Source organism: Strongylocentrotus purpuratus, unplaced genomic scaffold (genome assembly GCF_000002235.5).
Source record: "Strongylocentrotus purpuratus isolate Spur 01 unplaced genomic scaffold, Spur_5.0 spur5_scaffold_13, whole genome shotgun sequence".
Lineage (NCBI taxonomy): Eukaryota > Metazoa > Echinodermata > Echinoidea > Camarodonta > Strongylocentrotidae > Strongylocentrotus > Strongylocentrotus purpuratus.
Genome location: NW_022145598.1, coordinates 24,508,707 through 24,527,311, shown reverse-complemented (window position 1 = coordinate 24,527,311; position 18,605 = coordinate 24,508,707). Strand labels below are relative to the sequence as shown.

The 18,605-nt window shown below is 39.7% G+C and overlaps 1 protein-coding gene across 3 annotated transcripts in view; it reads right to left on the bottom strand.

Moving 5' to 3' along the window:
• Positions 1-16,050, bottom strand: part of LOC580469 (GREB1-like protein) — a 54,257-nt gene extending 38,207 nt beyond the window's left edge. For all 3 annotated transcript variants that reach the window (XM_030983211.1, XM_030983212.1, XM_030983213.1), the window contains exons 1-11: positions 15,925-16,050; positions 11,301-11,456; positions 8,881-9,211; positions 8,047-8,315; positions 6,837-7,013; positions 5,805-5,981; positions 5,091-5,168; positions 3,484-3,795; positions 2,396-2,761; positions 1,672-1,862; positions 267-402 (exon numbers count right to left, since the gene is read on the bottom strand). In XM_030983211.1, coding sequence (XP_030839071.1) covers positions 267-402; positions 1,672-1,862; positions 2,396-2,761; positions 3,484-3,795; positions 5,091-5,168; positions 5,805-5,981; positions 6,837-7,013; positions 8,047-8,315; positions 8,881-9,211; positions 11,301-11,430 — 2,167 coding nt within the window. In that variant the 5' untranslated portion in view covers positions 11,431-11,456; positions 15,925-16,050. The remainder of the gene's footprint in view (positions 1-266; positions 403-1,671; positions 1,863-2,395; positions 2,762-3,483; positions 3,796-5,090; positions 5,169-5,804; positions 5,982-6,836; positions 7,014-8,046; positions 8,316-8,880; positions 9,212-11,300; positions 11,457-15,924) is intronic.
• Between the last annotated feature and the right edge of the window lie 2,555 nt (positions 16,051-18,605).

The window sequence follows — 18,605 nt, the reverse complement described above, 5'->3', positions numbered from 1 at the left end:
GGTGGTAGAGTTAATTGCTGCCAAGAAAGCAGTTAACGGCAGATTCAAATCCTGCTGGTCCCAACAAAATTCTGACTTTGTTTTTCTTTACCAAGTAAATCCTTCAGGGGTGATAGAGAGCACTAAAAATTCCCCTCAACCACACCCCCTTGAGTAAAAAAAAAAAGAAGAGGATTCTGGGGGGGGGGGTGGCATCTTACAACATTCCCCCCTCCCCCGATTTAAAACCGATTGAAATCAGGTAAATTATCAGGCCTGATCCTTACCTACGACAGCAACGCAGAACTCTGTCCCTCGTTGTCTAGACACATGAATGACCACTACGTATTTGGGGCGAACTGCCTCCTTTGACATGGTGGCAAGCCATTTCAGCATATCACTCAAACCCTCTGCGATGGAAGCCTGTAGAAAGAGATGTAGTGCTATTATACAAATGATGCATGCGCATGAGTTCATTATACGATCTATCCACACTCGAGTTGAGGCTGTGTGTATCTATTGCACGAAGCCGTTAAGCCGTTAGGCTGAGTGCGATAGATACACACAGCATCAACGAGGGCAGATAGGTCGTTTAATGAACGAATGAAAACATGCATCATTTGTTTTATACAACGAAACTCCTAGATCCTTGGTATTTGATGTAAAGAGAATTCATTCAAGATTGTTTCGTGACATTAAAGTATGGCTGACAAATAAATCTCAAGTTTAAAAAGGCTAAATTTAGTGCGCAAACATAGATATAGTAAGCGCACTTACCTCTTTATCCAATTATGCATAGTGCACGAATAGGCTCATGCACACACAGTATTAGGGATTTTACGCACACTACTACACATCATGTACATGCACTGAAAAAGCGTGCAATATAGTCTAAGTAAATGAATCACACGTGACCGCCCATGACCAATCATTTGATTAGGATCTGGGAGTGAGCTGTATAAATGCAGTTATCAACTAAATTATTCATATACCTTACCACCTTACCTTTTTAGTTTGTTTAATATATTTGAAAATTTGATTTGTCCTGACTTATCTTTCTTAAGAATGTGATATATTAAAGGGAAAGTCCACCCCCAAAATAAGTTTGTTTCGATAGAGGCAGAATAATAAGAAAATCAGGTGAGTGAAAGTTTGAGCAAATTCTGAATGAAAATAAGAAAGTTATGAATTATTGAAGTTGTGATCAATCAAATACAAATTGGCAACTCTGTGACTTATCATACGAGCTCCCCTTCATTTGCTTTGTGCATAATATTCCATAAAATCATGTTTTCTTCGTTATTGATGACGGAATATATATTTGTTCCTTGCAGGGGGAGTATAGAAACATATTTGCAATTATTATATTTAGGGTGCATGTATGGTTGAAATTTTTCTTGAGGGAAAATGAAAATTTTAGATTTTTTTAGTACTGAGCAAATGGAAGTTGAGCTCGCATGATACGTTTGATTGATCACAACTTCAAAAATCCTAACTTCCTTATTTTTAATCGGAATTTGCTCAAACTTTCACTGACTTGTTTCTCTCATTTTTCTACTCCTATTAAAACTAACTTAATTTCAGGGTGGACTTTCCCTTTAAAGCTCACATCTATCAGTATTCAACAAAAGCCCTATTTCAACCATTCCACCTTTTATTCTTGAGTTACGAAAAACATTAGTTTATCCTCACCTGCGCAATCAGGATTTTGACACGCCCATTGGAGGAGGCCACGGCCAGTTTGGCCAGCAGAGGGAGCTGTGCAGGAGCAACGGTCGTAAACTGCGGAATGTTATGTTGGCCCGGGTGGTCCTTGATAGAGGTATCCTGTCTCGCTCGTAGCATCGCAGCGTCGAGCTCTCCCTTCGTGGGTGCCTCGTCCCCTGGTACGTAGAACAACAAAGAATAATCAAAATATTCGGTCTTTTTACAGACATCATTTAACAATGTTAAATCTGAGATGCCTGGCCTTACATGTTATCAGTGTATGTGATATGGTGTAATATTGAAGCCCTCAACAAAATTGCACTTTAAAATGATCATGAAGTGACTCAAAAAAGTAAAAATCTTTGAGTGACCGGTTTTACCATACTTATTTTCCCCAATAGACTGAAGTGTTATAAAAACCATTAGGAAAACTGAAATTTGATTTCTATTTCCAACCATAAATATCTTGATAATCAGACAAGCGATCGGGCTTGTAAAAGTCATGAGCATGAGCTGAATCCAGGATTTTGTTTCAGAATCCGAGACATAGTTACCCGATACCTTTAAAAAGGCTTTACAAAATACTTGAATACTTGAATTGCAAGATGTTACCTGTATCATTTACACACACTGTAGCATGTTTGATGGGAAAGAATTTCTAGAGAATATGTTCTTTTGGCAAGAAAGTGATAGGGGCGACTAGACTCACCAAGCTGGACAATGTACTGGATCATCACCAGAGCCATGGTCTCAAAGTTCATACTCTGGACCCCGACCAGCCCCAGACTCTCAGCCAGGTGCGGGGAGATGTGCTGCCTCGGCTTGAGGCTGTCCCTGAACTGCACGCTGACCAGGATATCCATCATGTTGCCGTGGAACACCGGCAGGTTGCCGCTGCAGTCCAGGATGATGATCTTGGTGCCGCAGGCCTCGGCCAGGCCCGGCGGCACGAAGGTGCAGTCCTGCACCGCGGCCTGGACGGGAGGGGGCACGAAGTTGGGTGGGTGCATGAGGGCGGGTGGGGGCAGGGTGGGAATGGAGGCCCGCTTGAGGTGGTGGGTGGGGCGCGATTGTTCTGCAGAAACCAAAAATGGAAAATGAAAAATTGAAAGAATATAGATGGACATGTCTGAACTCACTATGACTTTAAGCAAGTTTTTATTTCAAATCATATATACAATTAAATATAATCATCGCAAATAATTTTGTTTGCAACCTATGTATGGAGAAGAAACTATTCCATCATCAATAACGAAAAAAATGAAAGTTGGGATGGGAGCTCGCAAGATACGCAACACAGTTGCCAATTTGTGATTGATTCTTATTTTTCAACAGAATTTCCTCAAACTATCACTGACCTGATTTTTGTTTAATAATTCTTAAAAACGACTTAATATCGGGGTAAACTTCCCCTTTTAAGGCTTTTAATTGTTTGCATATCAAACCAGAAGCTATTTCCTCTAAATAGACCAGTTCCCGGTTAGCACATGTCCCAAATGACCCCGAATATCCACAGATCTTTAAAACATGTCGAGGTCCCACTTTGTACAATTTGAAATAATCACTCCTACAGTGATGGAGGTGCTACATAAATAGCCTTTGTTTCCCCTTTTCAAAGAATACTGCTTGTGCGTAAATGAATAATGATTACATAACTTTCATGAGCACGTATCCAGTATTTTGTCCCTGTGTATTTCACAATTTGGTCTGCAATGACCTTTATCTGCTCATGCTCAGACCACAACTACCGGTATGAACTGGCTTAATTTGAAAGCTCTTCAGCAAACAGTCCATTACCTTGCCCAGGACGCAGCTTGTCATCGTCCATGCTGTGAAACCGCCTCCTCTTCTTCAGAGGTTGCTGAGCCGTGCTCGGCGACTCCGACTCCCCCGGCCGGGGATGGGCGTCGCCGGACGACGGGGACGAGGCCTGCATCCTTCCAGCCCCGCCGTGAGGATCCAGCCCTTCTCCTCCAGCCTGGCCTGGTGAGCTGGTGTGGCCAGCGACGCCGCTGTTGCCATAGTGATTGATGTTGGCTGATGGGGATGTTCGGGGTTGGGGAGAGTCTTGGCTACCGGGGGTGAGAGTGTTTGGTCGGCTTACGATCACTGTTGCAGAAAAAAGCAAATGTGAGTACAGGGCGGTGTTTCACAAAGATTTTAAGTGGAGAGCCATTTGTAGCCTTTAAATTAAATATATTCAAAAGCAAAATTTCAAATATTTAGACTTTTCATAAATTCACCATCAAGAACATGAAATCTCCCATGATAATAGAAAATATGAATGATTGGAATCAACATTTTACGCTTTTTAAAAATAATTTTTATTAAATATTTTCAAAGATGCTAATGGCTTTCCATAAATGTTAAGTCCAACTTAGAGATTATAAACTTAAAATCTTAGTGAAACACAGGTCTGTGTACAATTGAACCTGTTCATTTAGCCCACCAAAGGTAAAAAGAAAAGGGGGAAAATATGTCACATCATATTTAGGCTTCTTGATTACGATCTCAGGAACAGGAATTTTGACAAAGGTTTTAGTTGCTCATGTATTGTTAGGTCCTACCAGATGAGTGCGAACATAAATTCTGATCATTTTCCCCACTATTTTATTAGTTTCACAATACAATGATGAAGAAACAATAATAGTCACATTAGCATAGCCCTTAATATTACGTTTCTAAGCACTTTATATTGTAATCGGTCATTGGATTCAATTGCCAATCCACCCATGATAGTGCGCAAGCTCCGCTCCCTGGGGATTATTCTGGCCAGGCACCATTTTACAAGCGCACCCATGCCAATTCAATAATTAAAATGAACCATTCACGAATTAGATGTTGCATTGAAGTGTCTTTCTTCTTGACCTTTATTTACACAGCACAGTAAGTTTAGATAAATGTAGCATTATCTTTTTTTCTTTGAAGTGACATAGTGAGTTGTGTCTAATTCACAGGACTTTAATAGACCTGAATATGATTATCACTCGGATGAAGTGAGGAAATTAAAGATGGAGTTGAGTTCTGGTCATGCGATTGCATTGTGAAAGCATCGGTGTGGAATCGACCAGAAAAGGTTGATCATCTAGCATATAAGAATTTGTGAGCATTGCAAGGTTCTGGAATCCTCAAAATGATAAGAAATTTGGCCAAGTCTTGGTAAGTTTCAAACACTGTACACAGAAAGATGTATATGGGACTACACGAACATGTGGCGTAAAAGTCCTACCCCCGAGTTTTACGATGTTACATGACATATTTCGAATATGAAGGCATTTAAAGAGCCATGCTTTTCAGGGAACATATCTTATATGATGTTCTTCCACACTTGCATAATAAGAATGATAATGCTCACAAATTATTTTTCACCTCTTCCCAGAACTCAACCTTCTCTTTAAGTGTACCTGATGTTTGCCCTGCCATACTCGGTGAAAGAGCCCCATGGTAGACAGATGTGGATGAATAGTTGGTCTTTCTGCATTCTGGGAGGCGTTTAAAAAGAAAGATTGAAATTTAATGTTTGAAATGTTTTTAACAAGTTACACATGTATACATCGTCATCATCAAGTGTCGTCCCTTCAGAAGGAGTTGGCAGCTATATATCAGGACATAAATAACATAGCCTCAATTAATTTCCTACTAATGAGTGTTTCATTAATTAATTAGGTTTATTAAATCAAACAAGCACAGTCTAAACCATTAAGACATGGACATCACGATTTCTCACAGTCCCAGAAATATTAGGATAATGTTTTTGATAGTAAAGCATGAACTCTATTAATTTCTATAGAGAATTGTTACATGCATATTATTGTTCAAACAATAATAATAATAATAGGCATTTCTATAGCGCCATCTTTCTAGAAATTCTATTCAGAGGCGCATTAATTTTTACCTGCTTTAGCCTAGCTGCCATTACAGCGCTCTATTTTTTCAAAGAATTAACTCCTGCCAGGTGGCAAATGAAGATTAATGCCTTGCCAAAGGACATTAGTGTCGTATCGGGGATCAAACCACGACCTTTGAATTACAAGTCAAGTGCTTAAACTATTCGACTACGACACTTCTAAAGGTTAAAGGGTGTACATAAAAATCCTCTTATTATTCATTATCTTTACCTTTCCAGGGTATATTAGGCCCCCTGACCAGGTGGCCCTGTTTGTTGCGCACGATGTAATACTTGAGATGCTTCTGCTTCTTGGCTTGGGTTGTGAGCTTGAGATTGATGTGATGCGAGAACTCTGTGAAGTATCGAAATCCCTTCTCTCCGCATCCCACACAGTTACCACTGAAACCTGGGGTTCAAAGAATGTAAAGGGGTTATTAAAAAACGCAAATAAACAAAATAAGTGAAACCATTATCACCATCCGTTTCACCATCATCATCACTGTCATCACCATAATCATAAATTACAGTACATTATCAGTATCATCACCATAAGCAGGATCATCACCACAAGCATTATTATCAGCATCATCATCACAGACATAATCATCACCACCAACACCACCACCATCATCATTATCGTTTGCTTTGAATGTTTTTTAACAGAAATGGGACACTATATTCATGCTGTGAATCATAATAGTCATCATCATCATATTATCAACATCATCATCATCATCATGGTCATCATCGTCATGGTCATCATCGTCATCATCATCATCACCATCACCATCACCATCACCATCACCATCACCACCAACACCACCACCACCACCACCACCATGACCACCACCACCACCACCACCACCACCACCACCACCATCATTATCATCATCATCATTATCACTACCATCACCACCATCATCATTATCATCACCACCACCACCACCACCATCATTATCACCATCATCATTATCACTACCATCACCACCATCATCATCATCATCATCATCATCATCATCACCACCACCACCACCACCACCACCACCACCACCGCCACCACCATCACCACCATCATTACCATCACCACCACCACCACCACCACCACCATCACCACCACCACCACCACCACCACCACCACCACCGACACTGCCACCACCACTACCACCACCACCACATCCACCACCACCACCACCACCACCACCACCACCACCACTACCACTACCACCACAACCACCATCATCATCACCATTTGTTCACTCACCTAGGAGAGCAAGATTGGTGTTGGGGTCTGGGAGGAACCTCGCATCCACCGCTGCAACCAGGATGTTCTCTGGGAGGTAAGGCGACTTGGTGCCTACTAGAACAAAACCCTTGGGTACCTCTATCTGTTTGTCGCTGAGCTCTGTCAGACGGATGTCAGATCCTGCCTGACAAAAACCTGTTAGAGAAAATAAATTTTTAGTTCTCAATTTGAACTGGCATCGAAAATGTATTTGAGTGTGAAACCAAGCTGCTCTGCTGGACCTTCATTTTATCCTTGGTCCAAGCCGAGTGAAATAAGCCTTTGCAGCATATCCAAAAGGGTGTTTGGGGAGGACCAAAGACATTTCACAATTTGGTTGGAAGTATAATATAATAATAATATAATATTGAATATTTAGGAGCGCTAAAAACAATAAGTACCATAGCGCTTACAAATATATGTAAAGAGGACAAGAAAGTACAGTACAGGAAGTATATCACATAGATCATTGGGAGAAAAGGTGAGTTTTGAGAGTATAGGCACTGACAAATTAATCAATCTTGTCAGAACCCTTGTCAGGGAGAATTTATCCTTGGTTCTGGATTTCTCAGCTCCCCCTCCAACTAGCTATCTGCACCAAATGTGTTAAACACTGGTAAGAACCCTGATTGCAAATAAAAAACAATGTGAATGTAGATCTGTGCATACATGCTAGGGTAAAAAAAGAATAGAAATAAAATCATGGTATAAAAAGGTGGGATATCCTTAAAGAGAAGGTTGAGTTCTGGGATGAGGTGAAAAATAATTTGTGAGCCTCATCATTGTTATTATGCAAGTGTGGAAGAACATCAGATAAAAAATGTTCCCTGAAAAGCATGGCTCTTTAATATGATATGTAACTGCATAAAAATCTGGACAGATTTTTATGCCACTTGTTTGTGTAGTCCCATATACTTTTTTTTGTGTACAGTGCTTGTAACTTTACCAAGACTGGGCAAAATTTCTTATCATTTTGATGATTCCAGAACCTTGCACTACACACCAATACTCATATGCTACATGATCAACTTTTTCTGATCGATTCCACACCATTTCTTTCACAATGCAATTGCATGACCAGAACTCAACTTTTTCTTTAAGAGCGAAATATTTCAAGACAGGACCCCAGTAAGTTTCAGTCTGTTTAAATAGTGGACAAAAAGCATGAAGCCTATTTGAAGCCACATACCAACTTCTTGACAGCCTCTAAGAGTAAGCGCCCCATACAAAAAGCTGGAGTTCTCAATCTCCTCCCGCCTGTACACGCTCTCATCCTTCATGAGCCGCGGTGATGTCGTCCGAGAGGAGGACGCGGAACTGGGCGCCGTGGAAACGGTGGGTGGGATGCTAGACTGTGAGATGCGGGCCTCTTGGGCGGGTCTGGAGGAGGAGGAGGATGGGGGCTGCTGGATGAGAGGGGGTGGAGGGTGGGCGGGATACTGGCCTGGTATGATGAATCTGGACAAACAGAAGTCACAGAGAGAGAAAAAAAGAGTTGTTGGTTACAATCATACGTATTAGTACAGATATCATTTCCACATGTTGGAAGAGCAATAAGTTTTAACCTGTAATCCTTTATACCGGTACATGTACATGTACATGTATGTGTATACTCATGACAGTTCTCTTTTTACTCATTGCTGTATTTAACCATTGCCAAATATGATCATGACAGAGAAAGCAAAAGAAGTGAAAAGAACAATACTTAGATCTATATAACATGTTTTACATAATAGCAATGTCATATCAAAATAATGTTCTCTTGAATTCTACTGGGTAGCCATGTCACACCTTGGTGGAGAGTAGCAATGCAGATAAAATGCCTTGCTTAAAGCCCGTCTGCACTAGTTTGCCCTGGGGAATTAGACCTCCCGGCAAGGTCACTGACAGGTGGTTATCTCATCAAATCAGCTCTCAATTCACATATAAGAAAAAGGGGATTTTATTTTTGCTATATACAAGTAGAGGGCGCTAGTAGCTATAAGTAGTGCGGTGGGGATTTAAGATCAAAACTCTTTAATACCTTTGGGCTGGAAGATAGGGGGATAAAGGTAGCCTTGGTGATGGGAGCATGACTGTTGGGATACCGGGCTGGGAAGGATGGACCACCGATGGGTGCAGCCCTAGGGGGCTGGGTAAGGGGGTCTTTGGGTGGGGCGTGGCGTAGGAAGAACTGCTCCCACTGGTTCTAGGTTCCAGGGGGGTCTTTGGAGAGGGGGCGGTGGAAGAAGAAGTAGAAGGCATCGTTTCCTTGTTGTTGTTCTCGGTGGACACGGATGAGACGGATTCCTTCCTCCGCTTGGGCTCCGAGGAGCTCCCGTGGGGCTCAATGTCTCGCACATTAGGCTTGATATCTTGGGAAAACACAAAAAAATATATAAATACCTGTTGAATATTTCTCATTACTTACTGTTAGAGGCAACATAGCCATGAACATGTACTGTACATATGATTATTGACAGTGTACATGTAGGCAAACAGGTAAAAGAAATAAATATTGCCTGGCTTCTAAGCTATTTATATAAGCACTAGAAAATTTAGCTCCTAAAAAACATCTGCTTTCGAGAAATTTACAGGTGCTCCCAATAAATTTCAAATATTTCAAATAGCGCCCAAGGCCATTCCATGGTAGGTCAGAACATGCAGTTCTGATAGATAATTTCCAAACATGAATAGCAAATTGGTCGATTGTAGTCAAGAAACATTGTTTTAAAGCTAAAGTAATATAAATCTTGAGAGGGAGCTATACAACATAAAGAGTTTATTATTTACAATTTCATCACTTTAGACTCGATTTCAACCGCGACAACGATCATTGAATATTGTAAAATTGCATTATAATGCTTTCAATATGTTCATATATGTATTACCTTTAAATTACAGTATAACCTGCATACAACGATCACCCAAGTTAGCTAAGACATGTTGTCTTTATAAGCAGGTGATCTTTATGTGCAGTATACTTTTGCACTGGTTCAAATAAGAAAGACTTTTCGTGGGGGCAGGAAATCTAGCTCGATCTACAGGGGGTCACTATTAAGGGCATTTCCCCTACATTTTTAAAAACATTTGTTTTAACAACAACTACTAAAAGCCTTTTGAAATTGAAATGTATCTTGGTTAATCCCCACGCATTGGTTGTTCCTGTTCTTTTCTTTCTTTTTTTCTTTTGTTATTTAAATTATCACAATTATAATAATATTTGCGTATGCTTGCATTGTCTATTTTTTTATTGTTTGATGTCGAGTTCCTGGATATTGAATAAATGAATGAATAAGTAAATAAATACATAACTAAATAAATAAAACAATAAATAAATCATGATTAAATATTTGGTTGAACTTTGCTTAACTTGTATACTATGACCTGGGTTATTTTCCTAACACAAAATAAATTGCACAGTCGTAATATATTTTGCAATGGTTTGTCATAACAATATTTTGCATTGTTCCCATAAATATCTTTCCATGTTATGAATATGTTTTATTGTTGAAGGATTTTTGTTTTAATGGAAAATCTTTCTTTTTTTCAACGATAATTGTCCATTAACTTGATGGCAAATGTCTTTGTACCCTGTATTTCTTTCTCACTCCTCACTCTTCACTGGGATATTTACAGCTGTACAAACAAAATTGTCAATTTCAAGTGCCCAGATAAACTTTAGTTCCTGATATGAAATACCACATGGAGGTCAAGGGCCTCTTCATATTAGAGTTTGATTATTGTGTCAACAAAATTTGTTCCAGGTGTACATGTAGGTACATGTATGTAACCTCTGAAATAAAGGTGAAACACAAGACTGTTATGTCATTTCAAAATGACAAATTTCTTTGGGGAGAAAAGAGGTAAATATTCAAAATTTTTAAAAATATTTCTTGGACATTAACCCTCCATCTATTTTGGGGTTGTTTTCTTTATTTATCATGATTATTATATTATTGCTCTCTTTTAACACTACTTTTTATCAAAATACATGTATATTTTTTTTTCTTCCTGTTTTCTTCCTCTCTCTCTCTCTCTCTCTCTCTCCCTCCCTCTCGGGGAGGGGGGTGGTATTTCTACATATTCTGTTGTTTCTTTCTTGGAAAAAAAAAATTCTATTTCTGTACATGAATGGGGTGTTTTCTTTTCTTATTTTTTTTTCTTATATTACCGGTATATTATTACTCTCTTTCTCTTTTTCTCTCTCTCACGCTCTCTCTATCTCTCTCTCTCTCTCTCTCTTTCTCTCTCTCTCTCTCTTTCTCTCTCTCGCGCTCTCTATCTATCTCTATCTCTCTCTCTCTCTCTCTCTCTCTCTCTCTTTCATGGGGGGTATTACTATATATGTTTTCTTGTTTTCTTTTGGGGGAAGGGGCTGTTTGTATCTTCTTACAATCATTTTTTTTTTTTAATAAAAAAAGAGCTAGCTCATGCAACGCAAATTTCCAAATCAAATTTTACCTTTATCTAGATAAAGCTGGGAGAAAACGGGTTGCGGAGTTGCTGCACTGGATCTAAGCGATTGCTCGATGGACATATGAAGAGCGGCTTCGAAGCGAGAAGACTTCAGCTGGCCCTGTGAGTTACCCATGGTGATGGGCAATGTTCAGATACCCACTGGAAGAAAGAAAAAAAGACAAGATAAAAATTGGAGATCATGACATCATCGTCTATCACACAAAAATAATATTAATATTGATAGCATTCTGTTCTTTTAAAGCCCCACTGTACTTCTTATAGCTACTGGCGCCCTCTCTATAGCAAACAATGCCTACTCAGTGCATGTTGGTCCCCCATGATCCCCTTTTTCTTATGTTAATTGAGAGCTGATTTGATGAGATAACCATCTGTTAGTGACCTTGCGGGGAGGTCTCATCTCCCCTGGCCAAACTAGTGCAGACAGGCTCTAAAGCACATCGTAATGTAACATAACTTATCATACATGTACGTATCATTTGAGGCGGCGCAATATGGCTCAGTGGTAGAGCAATGGTCTTTCAACCAGTAGATCCCAGGTTCAAAAGCAATTCAGCATTCACTACTGATGGAGCCGCCCTACTAAAATAAGACTACCGGTAATAAATAAATAAATAAATAAATAAATGCACTTGTGTCCTTTGGTAAGGCATTAATCTTCATTAATACCAACAACAAAAAAATTAAAATTCTCAAAGTCCTTGCCTCAGCTACAGTACATATTGATGTGCATGGTTTTGTACAAACATCTTCATAATTAATTTCCTTTCATGTATCCAGAAAATCCTAATGTCTCATTTTTAAAGGCCCACTGCACTACTTTTAGCTACTTGCGCCCTCTATATAACAAACAATGCCTAATCGGTGACCATTGGTCCCCCATGATCCTCTTTTTCTTATGTTAACTGAGAGCTGAGTTGATGAGATAACCACCTGTCCAGTGACCTTGCAGGGCAGTCTAATCTCTCCTGTAAACCACGGCAGATAAGCTTTAACACCTTTTACATACTAAAGAACTCCCTGAAAGAAAGAAAAAGTAATCTTCTTTATTACTAATAATGTATACATGAAAATGTTAGCAAAATAAAAATACATACAAAACTTTATAAAAATACATGTTCAAAGTATCACTGTACTACCTTTGGACATTTTCATAATTAAATTTTAGGGACTGAATGCTCCAAAGACTACTACAATAGCATTGTTAGAGAGTCTGAGAAGTAGACCACATCATACCAAGCCTCCTTTCAAGTCAGGGTCCCTGAATAGCACTCTCTACTTAATACTAGGTAGCTTCAATAGGGGGGTTTAGGACTATTTGTCTGGGGAACAATAGCTCTCGCTATAAAGAACCGCCACATTTCACTATGGCCTTGAAGGACTATACAGCTGCTATAAACGGGTCATCCTGACTATTGACCACTTGACCAATGGGCAGTCCGCTTGACCAATAACCCGTCTGCTTCCCTCTTTCCTTCCTCTTGAACACTCACTCAGGCGTTTTGTGCTGGCGTGGGAAAGCGTCCCACCCTCACAGGCACAGCTAGTATAGGCTGGATTTTGTCCAAAGTACTGGTATACGGTCCATGGTCACATAACAGTACAATTACAAACAAGAATATCCTGGTACATTACAACTCGACTCTTACACATTCTCTTCTCAACCATTTCAGATTTTCAAAATATGAAATAAGAAATTAAAAATCCCAAAGCGTACAGACAAACTACATTGCTCTGCAAATATTGTCTGTTAATTTAGAGTCAGAAGGCAGAAGAACAATAACTCATATACTTTAGCAGAGATAACACCCTTTTTGTTGTGCCTGCCAATTAACAGCAATATTTTATTTACCGTTTGGTTGCAAATATGGTATGCCTTGAATCAATTCTCTTTTAAGTTTAAAACTATGAAATTCTAATCAAATTGTATTTTTAAAAACTTGTCCTGTATATCATACCCTGAAGCCATGCACAGAGTATGGACAGAGCATGAGTATTATTAAATAGTAATTCTCAAAATAATACTAATGTCACTAATGATAATAATTGTAATAATCATGATGAAATCTACAACTAGAGAATGTTGCACCTTGGATTTTTCTGTCTTACCCCTATAATCTTTTCTTTGTCTGCATTGCAAGCTAATTAAGACTCTAATTTCACACTAAAACAAAATTTCTCAAGCCTTGAGCAGATTCTAGATCTATCAGAGGCGTGATAGCTCAGTTGGTAGAGCAGTGGTCTCGTAATCCGGCGACCCGGGCTTGAAACCAAATCGATGCGCTAGTGCCCTTTGGTAAGGCATTAATCCTCATTACCAGGTCCCTCAGTGGGGACCTTAAGCCTTCGGTCTTCTGGTTGCTTTCTAACAAGCATTTATGCTTTCTTAGCAGTCAGGTAAAATAACCACCACTTCTACTGGGCCTATAGTTACAGGCTGTGTCCGGAACATCTAAAGTGCTGCAAACTACAATGGTTACACGCCATCGAAAAGCAAGAATTTTTGGATGATGCCCCCCAATAAAACACATGTTACTTAAATCAGTTAGATGGCCACTGTTCATCCACATTCAACTTAATAATGCTCAGTGTCTTTACATGTACTATTATTACGCTTAAAAAAGTTCAGCATACTTGTAACATATTGTTGTCAGATAATTATAAGGGGGTATATAGAAAACATTTGGAAGCATTCAAAACACCCTCAGCCCCCCCCCCCCCAAAAAAATGGGAATGGCTAGCTGTGAAACAAGGAACCTGGGGGGGGGGGCTCACCCCTCCCCCCCCCCCCACCTCTACACACACACATACATACATACCTTTTTATAGTAGACTTCTACTATTCTTCTTCTTCCTTTTGAGGATCTTTACAGAGTATTATCGAACTATACTGGGGGTGTGTGCAGGTGGACCACTACACCGGGGTTGCCCCCTACCCTTTTACGAATAGTGCAGTGGGTTCTTATAACGTGCGAAGGTAGTGACTTTTCTCTACACGGGGCCTCCATTTAACGTCCTATCCGAGGGACGGAGTGTTTTCCACTTGACATAACCTGCGTCTATGAACAAGGGAAGGGGCACGTTGACACACAACGCAGGCTTCATTATCAATAATGGCATTGGTACAGCATAATAAACTCTGCCCCACCCCCCACTTTCAATTTCAAAGGCATGTATACATCTTTTCTTCTGCAAGCCTTTTTGGGCTAGGCAGGGTATTATTTCAAATCACTCTTCTTGTAGTTCCTCCTCCTTTTTACTCCCCCCCCCCCCCCCCCTCCCTTCCCTTTTCTGTCTGAATCAACCTCCTTTTTTATCATTTTGTTGTTTTGACATAAAATAAAGAAGTTTCTCAGGCCCGGACCTAGACAATTGGGCAACTTGATAAAACATTTAAGTTTGTGTACACACCCAAAAAAATTACCAACTTGTTTTGAGCATCTACATTTATGCAATTTTATCAAGAACTTTGAGATAGCATAGTCTAGCCTAACTTCAGGAATATAGGACCCCCTCAACATTTTGTTTCCTTCTTAAATGTAAATCAGAAACTACGAGTCATAAGCTTACTTGGTCTAATATTTAAAATAATGCCCTCGATCCTCCTCCTTCTTCCTTTTTTTTTCTTCTCCTTTTCTTCACTTCTTTTTTTTTTTCTATTCTTCTATTTCTCATCCTTCTTTTCTTTTTTTTTCTTTTCTTTTCTTTCTCATCTTTTTTTTTTTTCCTTCTTCAATTTCTTCTTCTTAATCTTCATCAAAAATCATTGAACATCTCAAAAGTTTGTTTCAGAGTCAAAGCTAAATTGTTTTTTTTTTTTTTTTGGCTAGAGTTCCATATGTTCCCCCCCCCCCCCCCCCCCCCGCCCCCACACTAAAATTGGAGAAAAAGATATATAGATATGCTTCAGAGACTAATAATATAATATATAAAGATGGATAGGGTTTATAGGGTTAGACAATGAGAGATAGATAGAAAGTGTAATAATATTTAGCAGGGGTAGATCTATATGGAGTTCTTTCCTTTTTTTTAAAAAACCACATTAGATATAAAAGATGTATTGAAAATTTAATTCTGTCTCATTTAGAATGAAGAAAAAATTGTAGGAAAAGTCTAAATCTGTCCATTTTTGGAATGAAACACCACTTTTTATGCACGTCCAAATTAAAAGAAATGGTCTTTTTGTATCATGCAGAGAGAGTTATCAACTTCTTCTAAACCAATGACTGTATACCATCTTTAGCCATCGGCTCTGGTTAATAGCACAAACATAAAGAGCTGTTTATTCAAGCAAGAAAATACGATATGGCTGCAACGACAAGAAGATGAAGAAAGTCGATTTTGTAAAAGTCGTACACCCACAACTTGCGTTTCTCGGCGCTACACACACAGAGCGCGATGGATACGTTTGCCACTCAAGGACATCAACATAAAAAAAACGACGGCGAATTGGGTCGTCAATCGCAGGGTCGTTCACGTGTGAATCACATCTTTCCTAGATAAAATCACACTCAAACTCTTCACACAGTCACGATCTAAGCCATGGTCATCGCAGTTTCACATATTTAAGAACGAAAATGGTTGAATTTTGAGGTATTTGTAAACTTACCACTTCGTACAATCGTCGATTGAGTCGCCCGCACAGGACAAGTTGATCCCCGGGATTGTCTAGACCGATTCGTGACGTCATGGTACGTCGCGTACCGAACCGGACCAGACGTCCCTTGCGGCGGGCATAATACTAAGTAGAAGGGGGGAATTGGTCATCGGTATGTGAGGGACGAGGTAAAGATGCTAACGATATCAACCTTGAAATTATATAACGGGCAGGATATTGTTGAGTTTTAGGGCAGACAATTATATATTCGTGAGTAAACACTTCTGACCGGAAATGACCGCTGTTTTGCAGTGTTTTTTTGTTAATGTTCGCGTCCCCCCGCTCGTTTCATCAAAGTGAGCGCGCTGTGACGTTACGAAAATTCACAAAGTGCCTTTCAATGATATTCAATGGCAGAGAGCCATAGATCGCTGTACATCAGTGGCGTACCTGGGGTACTCCGTCAGGGGGGCAAGCGACCGAAACAAACAAAAAAGGCGATGCTAATTTTCACTTCTGGCGAGCGAGCGAGCAAAAAAAATCTTTAAGTAACGTATGGTATATAAACTGGTATTGTTGCAAGTTGGGGTGGGAATAGTCTTGTTAGCGACGTTAATTTCATTTTTTTGCAAACGAGCGTAGCGAGCAAGAAAAAAATCACTCCTTTTTTAATAATTGCCACTTAAACTTGGTTCAATTGTCCCATGCAGGGTGCGGGAACAATTGTGTTTAGGGTGATTTCATACCCATTTTAGCTAGCGAGCCTAAATACATCTTTCTCTCAATGAATTGCTATATAAATTTTGTTTCATTGTTGCAGGTCGGGGGTGGGCACAATCGTGTTTAAGGCAATGTCAATCCCATTTTGGCGGGCAGGCAACCCCCTACATTTCTCTTTTTAATGATATTGTAGCAGGTTAGTGGTGGGCACATGATTCCACGAGCTAGCGAGCGTAGCGAGCGAGCGAAAAAAAATCACTTCTCGTTTATAGGGAAAATATGGTACATAAAACTTAGGTTCATTGTTCCATGTCAGGGACGTGATTATTAAAAGCGGTGTTATTTCTATTTTGGCGAGCGAGCGTAGCGAGCGAGCAAAAAAATCACTTCTCTTTTGTAGGGAAAATATGGTACATAAACTTGGGTTCATTGTTCCATGTCAGGGACGTGATTATTAAAAGCGGTGTTATTTCTATTTTGGCGAGCGAGCGTAGCGAGCGAGCAAAAAAGTCACTTCTCTTTTATAGGGAAAATATGGTACATAAACTTGGGTTCATTGTTCCATGTCAGGGACGTGATTATTAAAAGCGGTGTTATTTCTATTTTGGCGAGCGAGCGTAGCGAGCGAGCAAAAAAATCACTTCTCTTTTATAGGGAAAATATGGTACATAAACTTTGGTTCATTGTTCCATGTCACGGACGTGATTATTAAAAGCGGTGTTATTTCTATTTTGGCGAGCGAGCGTAGCGAGCGAGCAAAATTTTTGTAATGATAATTGGTTCATAAATTTCAGATTTTTTTTGTTGCAGGGCAGGGCTTACACAATCATGTCTAAGGTGATGTTAATTCCGTTTTGGCGAGCACGAGCACACCAAAACTTCTTTGAATAACGTTTGGTACATAATTATTAACTGGTTGTTGCAGGTTGGGGCGGGCACGTTAGCGGTGTCAATTCCATTTTGGCGAGCGAGCATAGCGAGCACGCAAAAAAAAATTCTCTTTTAATATAAATTAATAAATAAACTAGTTTTTATTGGTGCAGGTCAGAATGGACGCAATCGTGTTTAACGCGATTCAATTCCTTTTTGGCGAGAGGGCGTAAAAACTCTTCCATTTTTAATGATATTGTTGCAGGTCAAGGGTGGGCACAATTGTTTCCAAAGCAATATCTATTCATTTTATTCGCGAGCAAGTGTAGCGAGCGAGAAAAATGAATTACTCTCTTTTAGTAACATTTGGTACATACACTGTGTGTTATTGTTGCCATGGTTGCAGGTCGGGGCCCGTCGGGGCAGGCACTTGTATTCTAGGCAATTGTATTCTAGGCAATGCTAATCCTTTTCTTTTTTCAGGGGGACGAGCAAGTGAAAACATTTAATACAAAATAGGCTAGCAAGCAGGCGCGCCAGCGAAGAGTTTCGAATTTGTTATATCACTTATATTTTCCTATTTTCATTTGTCTAAATTTTTCAGGGCCGTATGCGGAATATTTTTCTGGTGGGGGAGGGGGAAAGATGTGTTAAAAGTTTTCGAAGAATCTCAAAAGCAAAAGGAGTGAAGGGAGTTCGAGCGACCGAACTGGTCATGAGGGTACTTTTGCATTTTCAAAAGTAGAATTGAAGGATTTGGTATAGGCCTACACTACATTTTTAGGAAAAAAACTGTACGTTTTCAAAATACCTGGGGTCAACTGCCCCCCCCCCCCCTGGTGCGTACGGCCATGGTCTTTTTTTTAATTTCCCCATTTTTTTCCTTTCCTTTTCTTTTCCCTTTTTCTTCCTTTTCTCTTCTTCTTCCTTTTTTCTTTCCTTTTCCTTTTTTTCCTTTTTTCTCTTTCTTTCCTTTTTTTCTTCCCTTTTCTTTTTTTTCTTTTTCTTTCCTTTCCTTTTTTTCTTTTCTTTCCCCTTTTTCTTTTTTTCCCCTGGAGCCCGTCAGGGGGGGCACTCTGCCCCCCCTGCCCCCCCATAGGTAC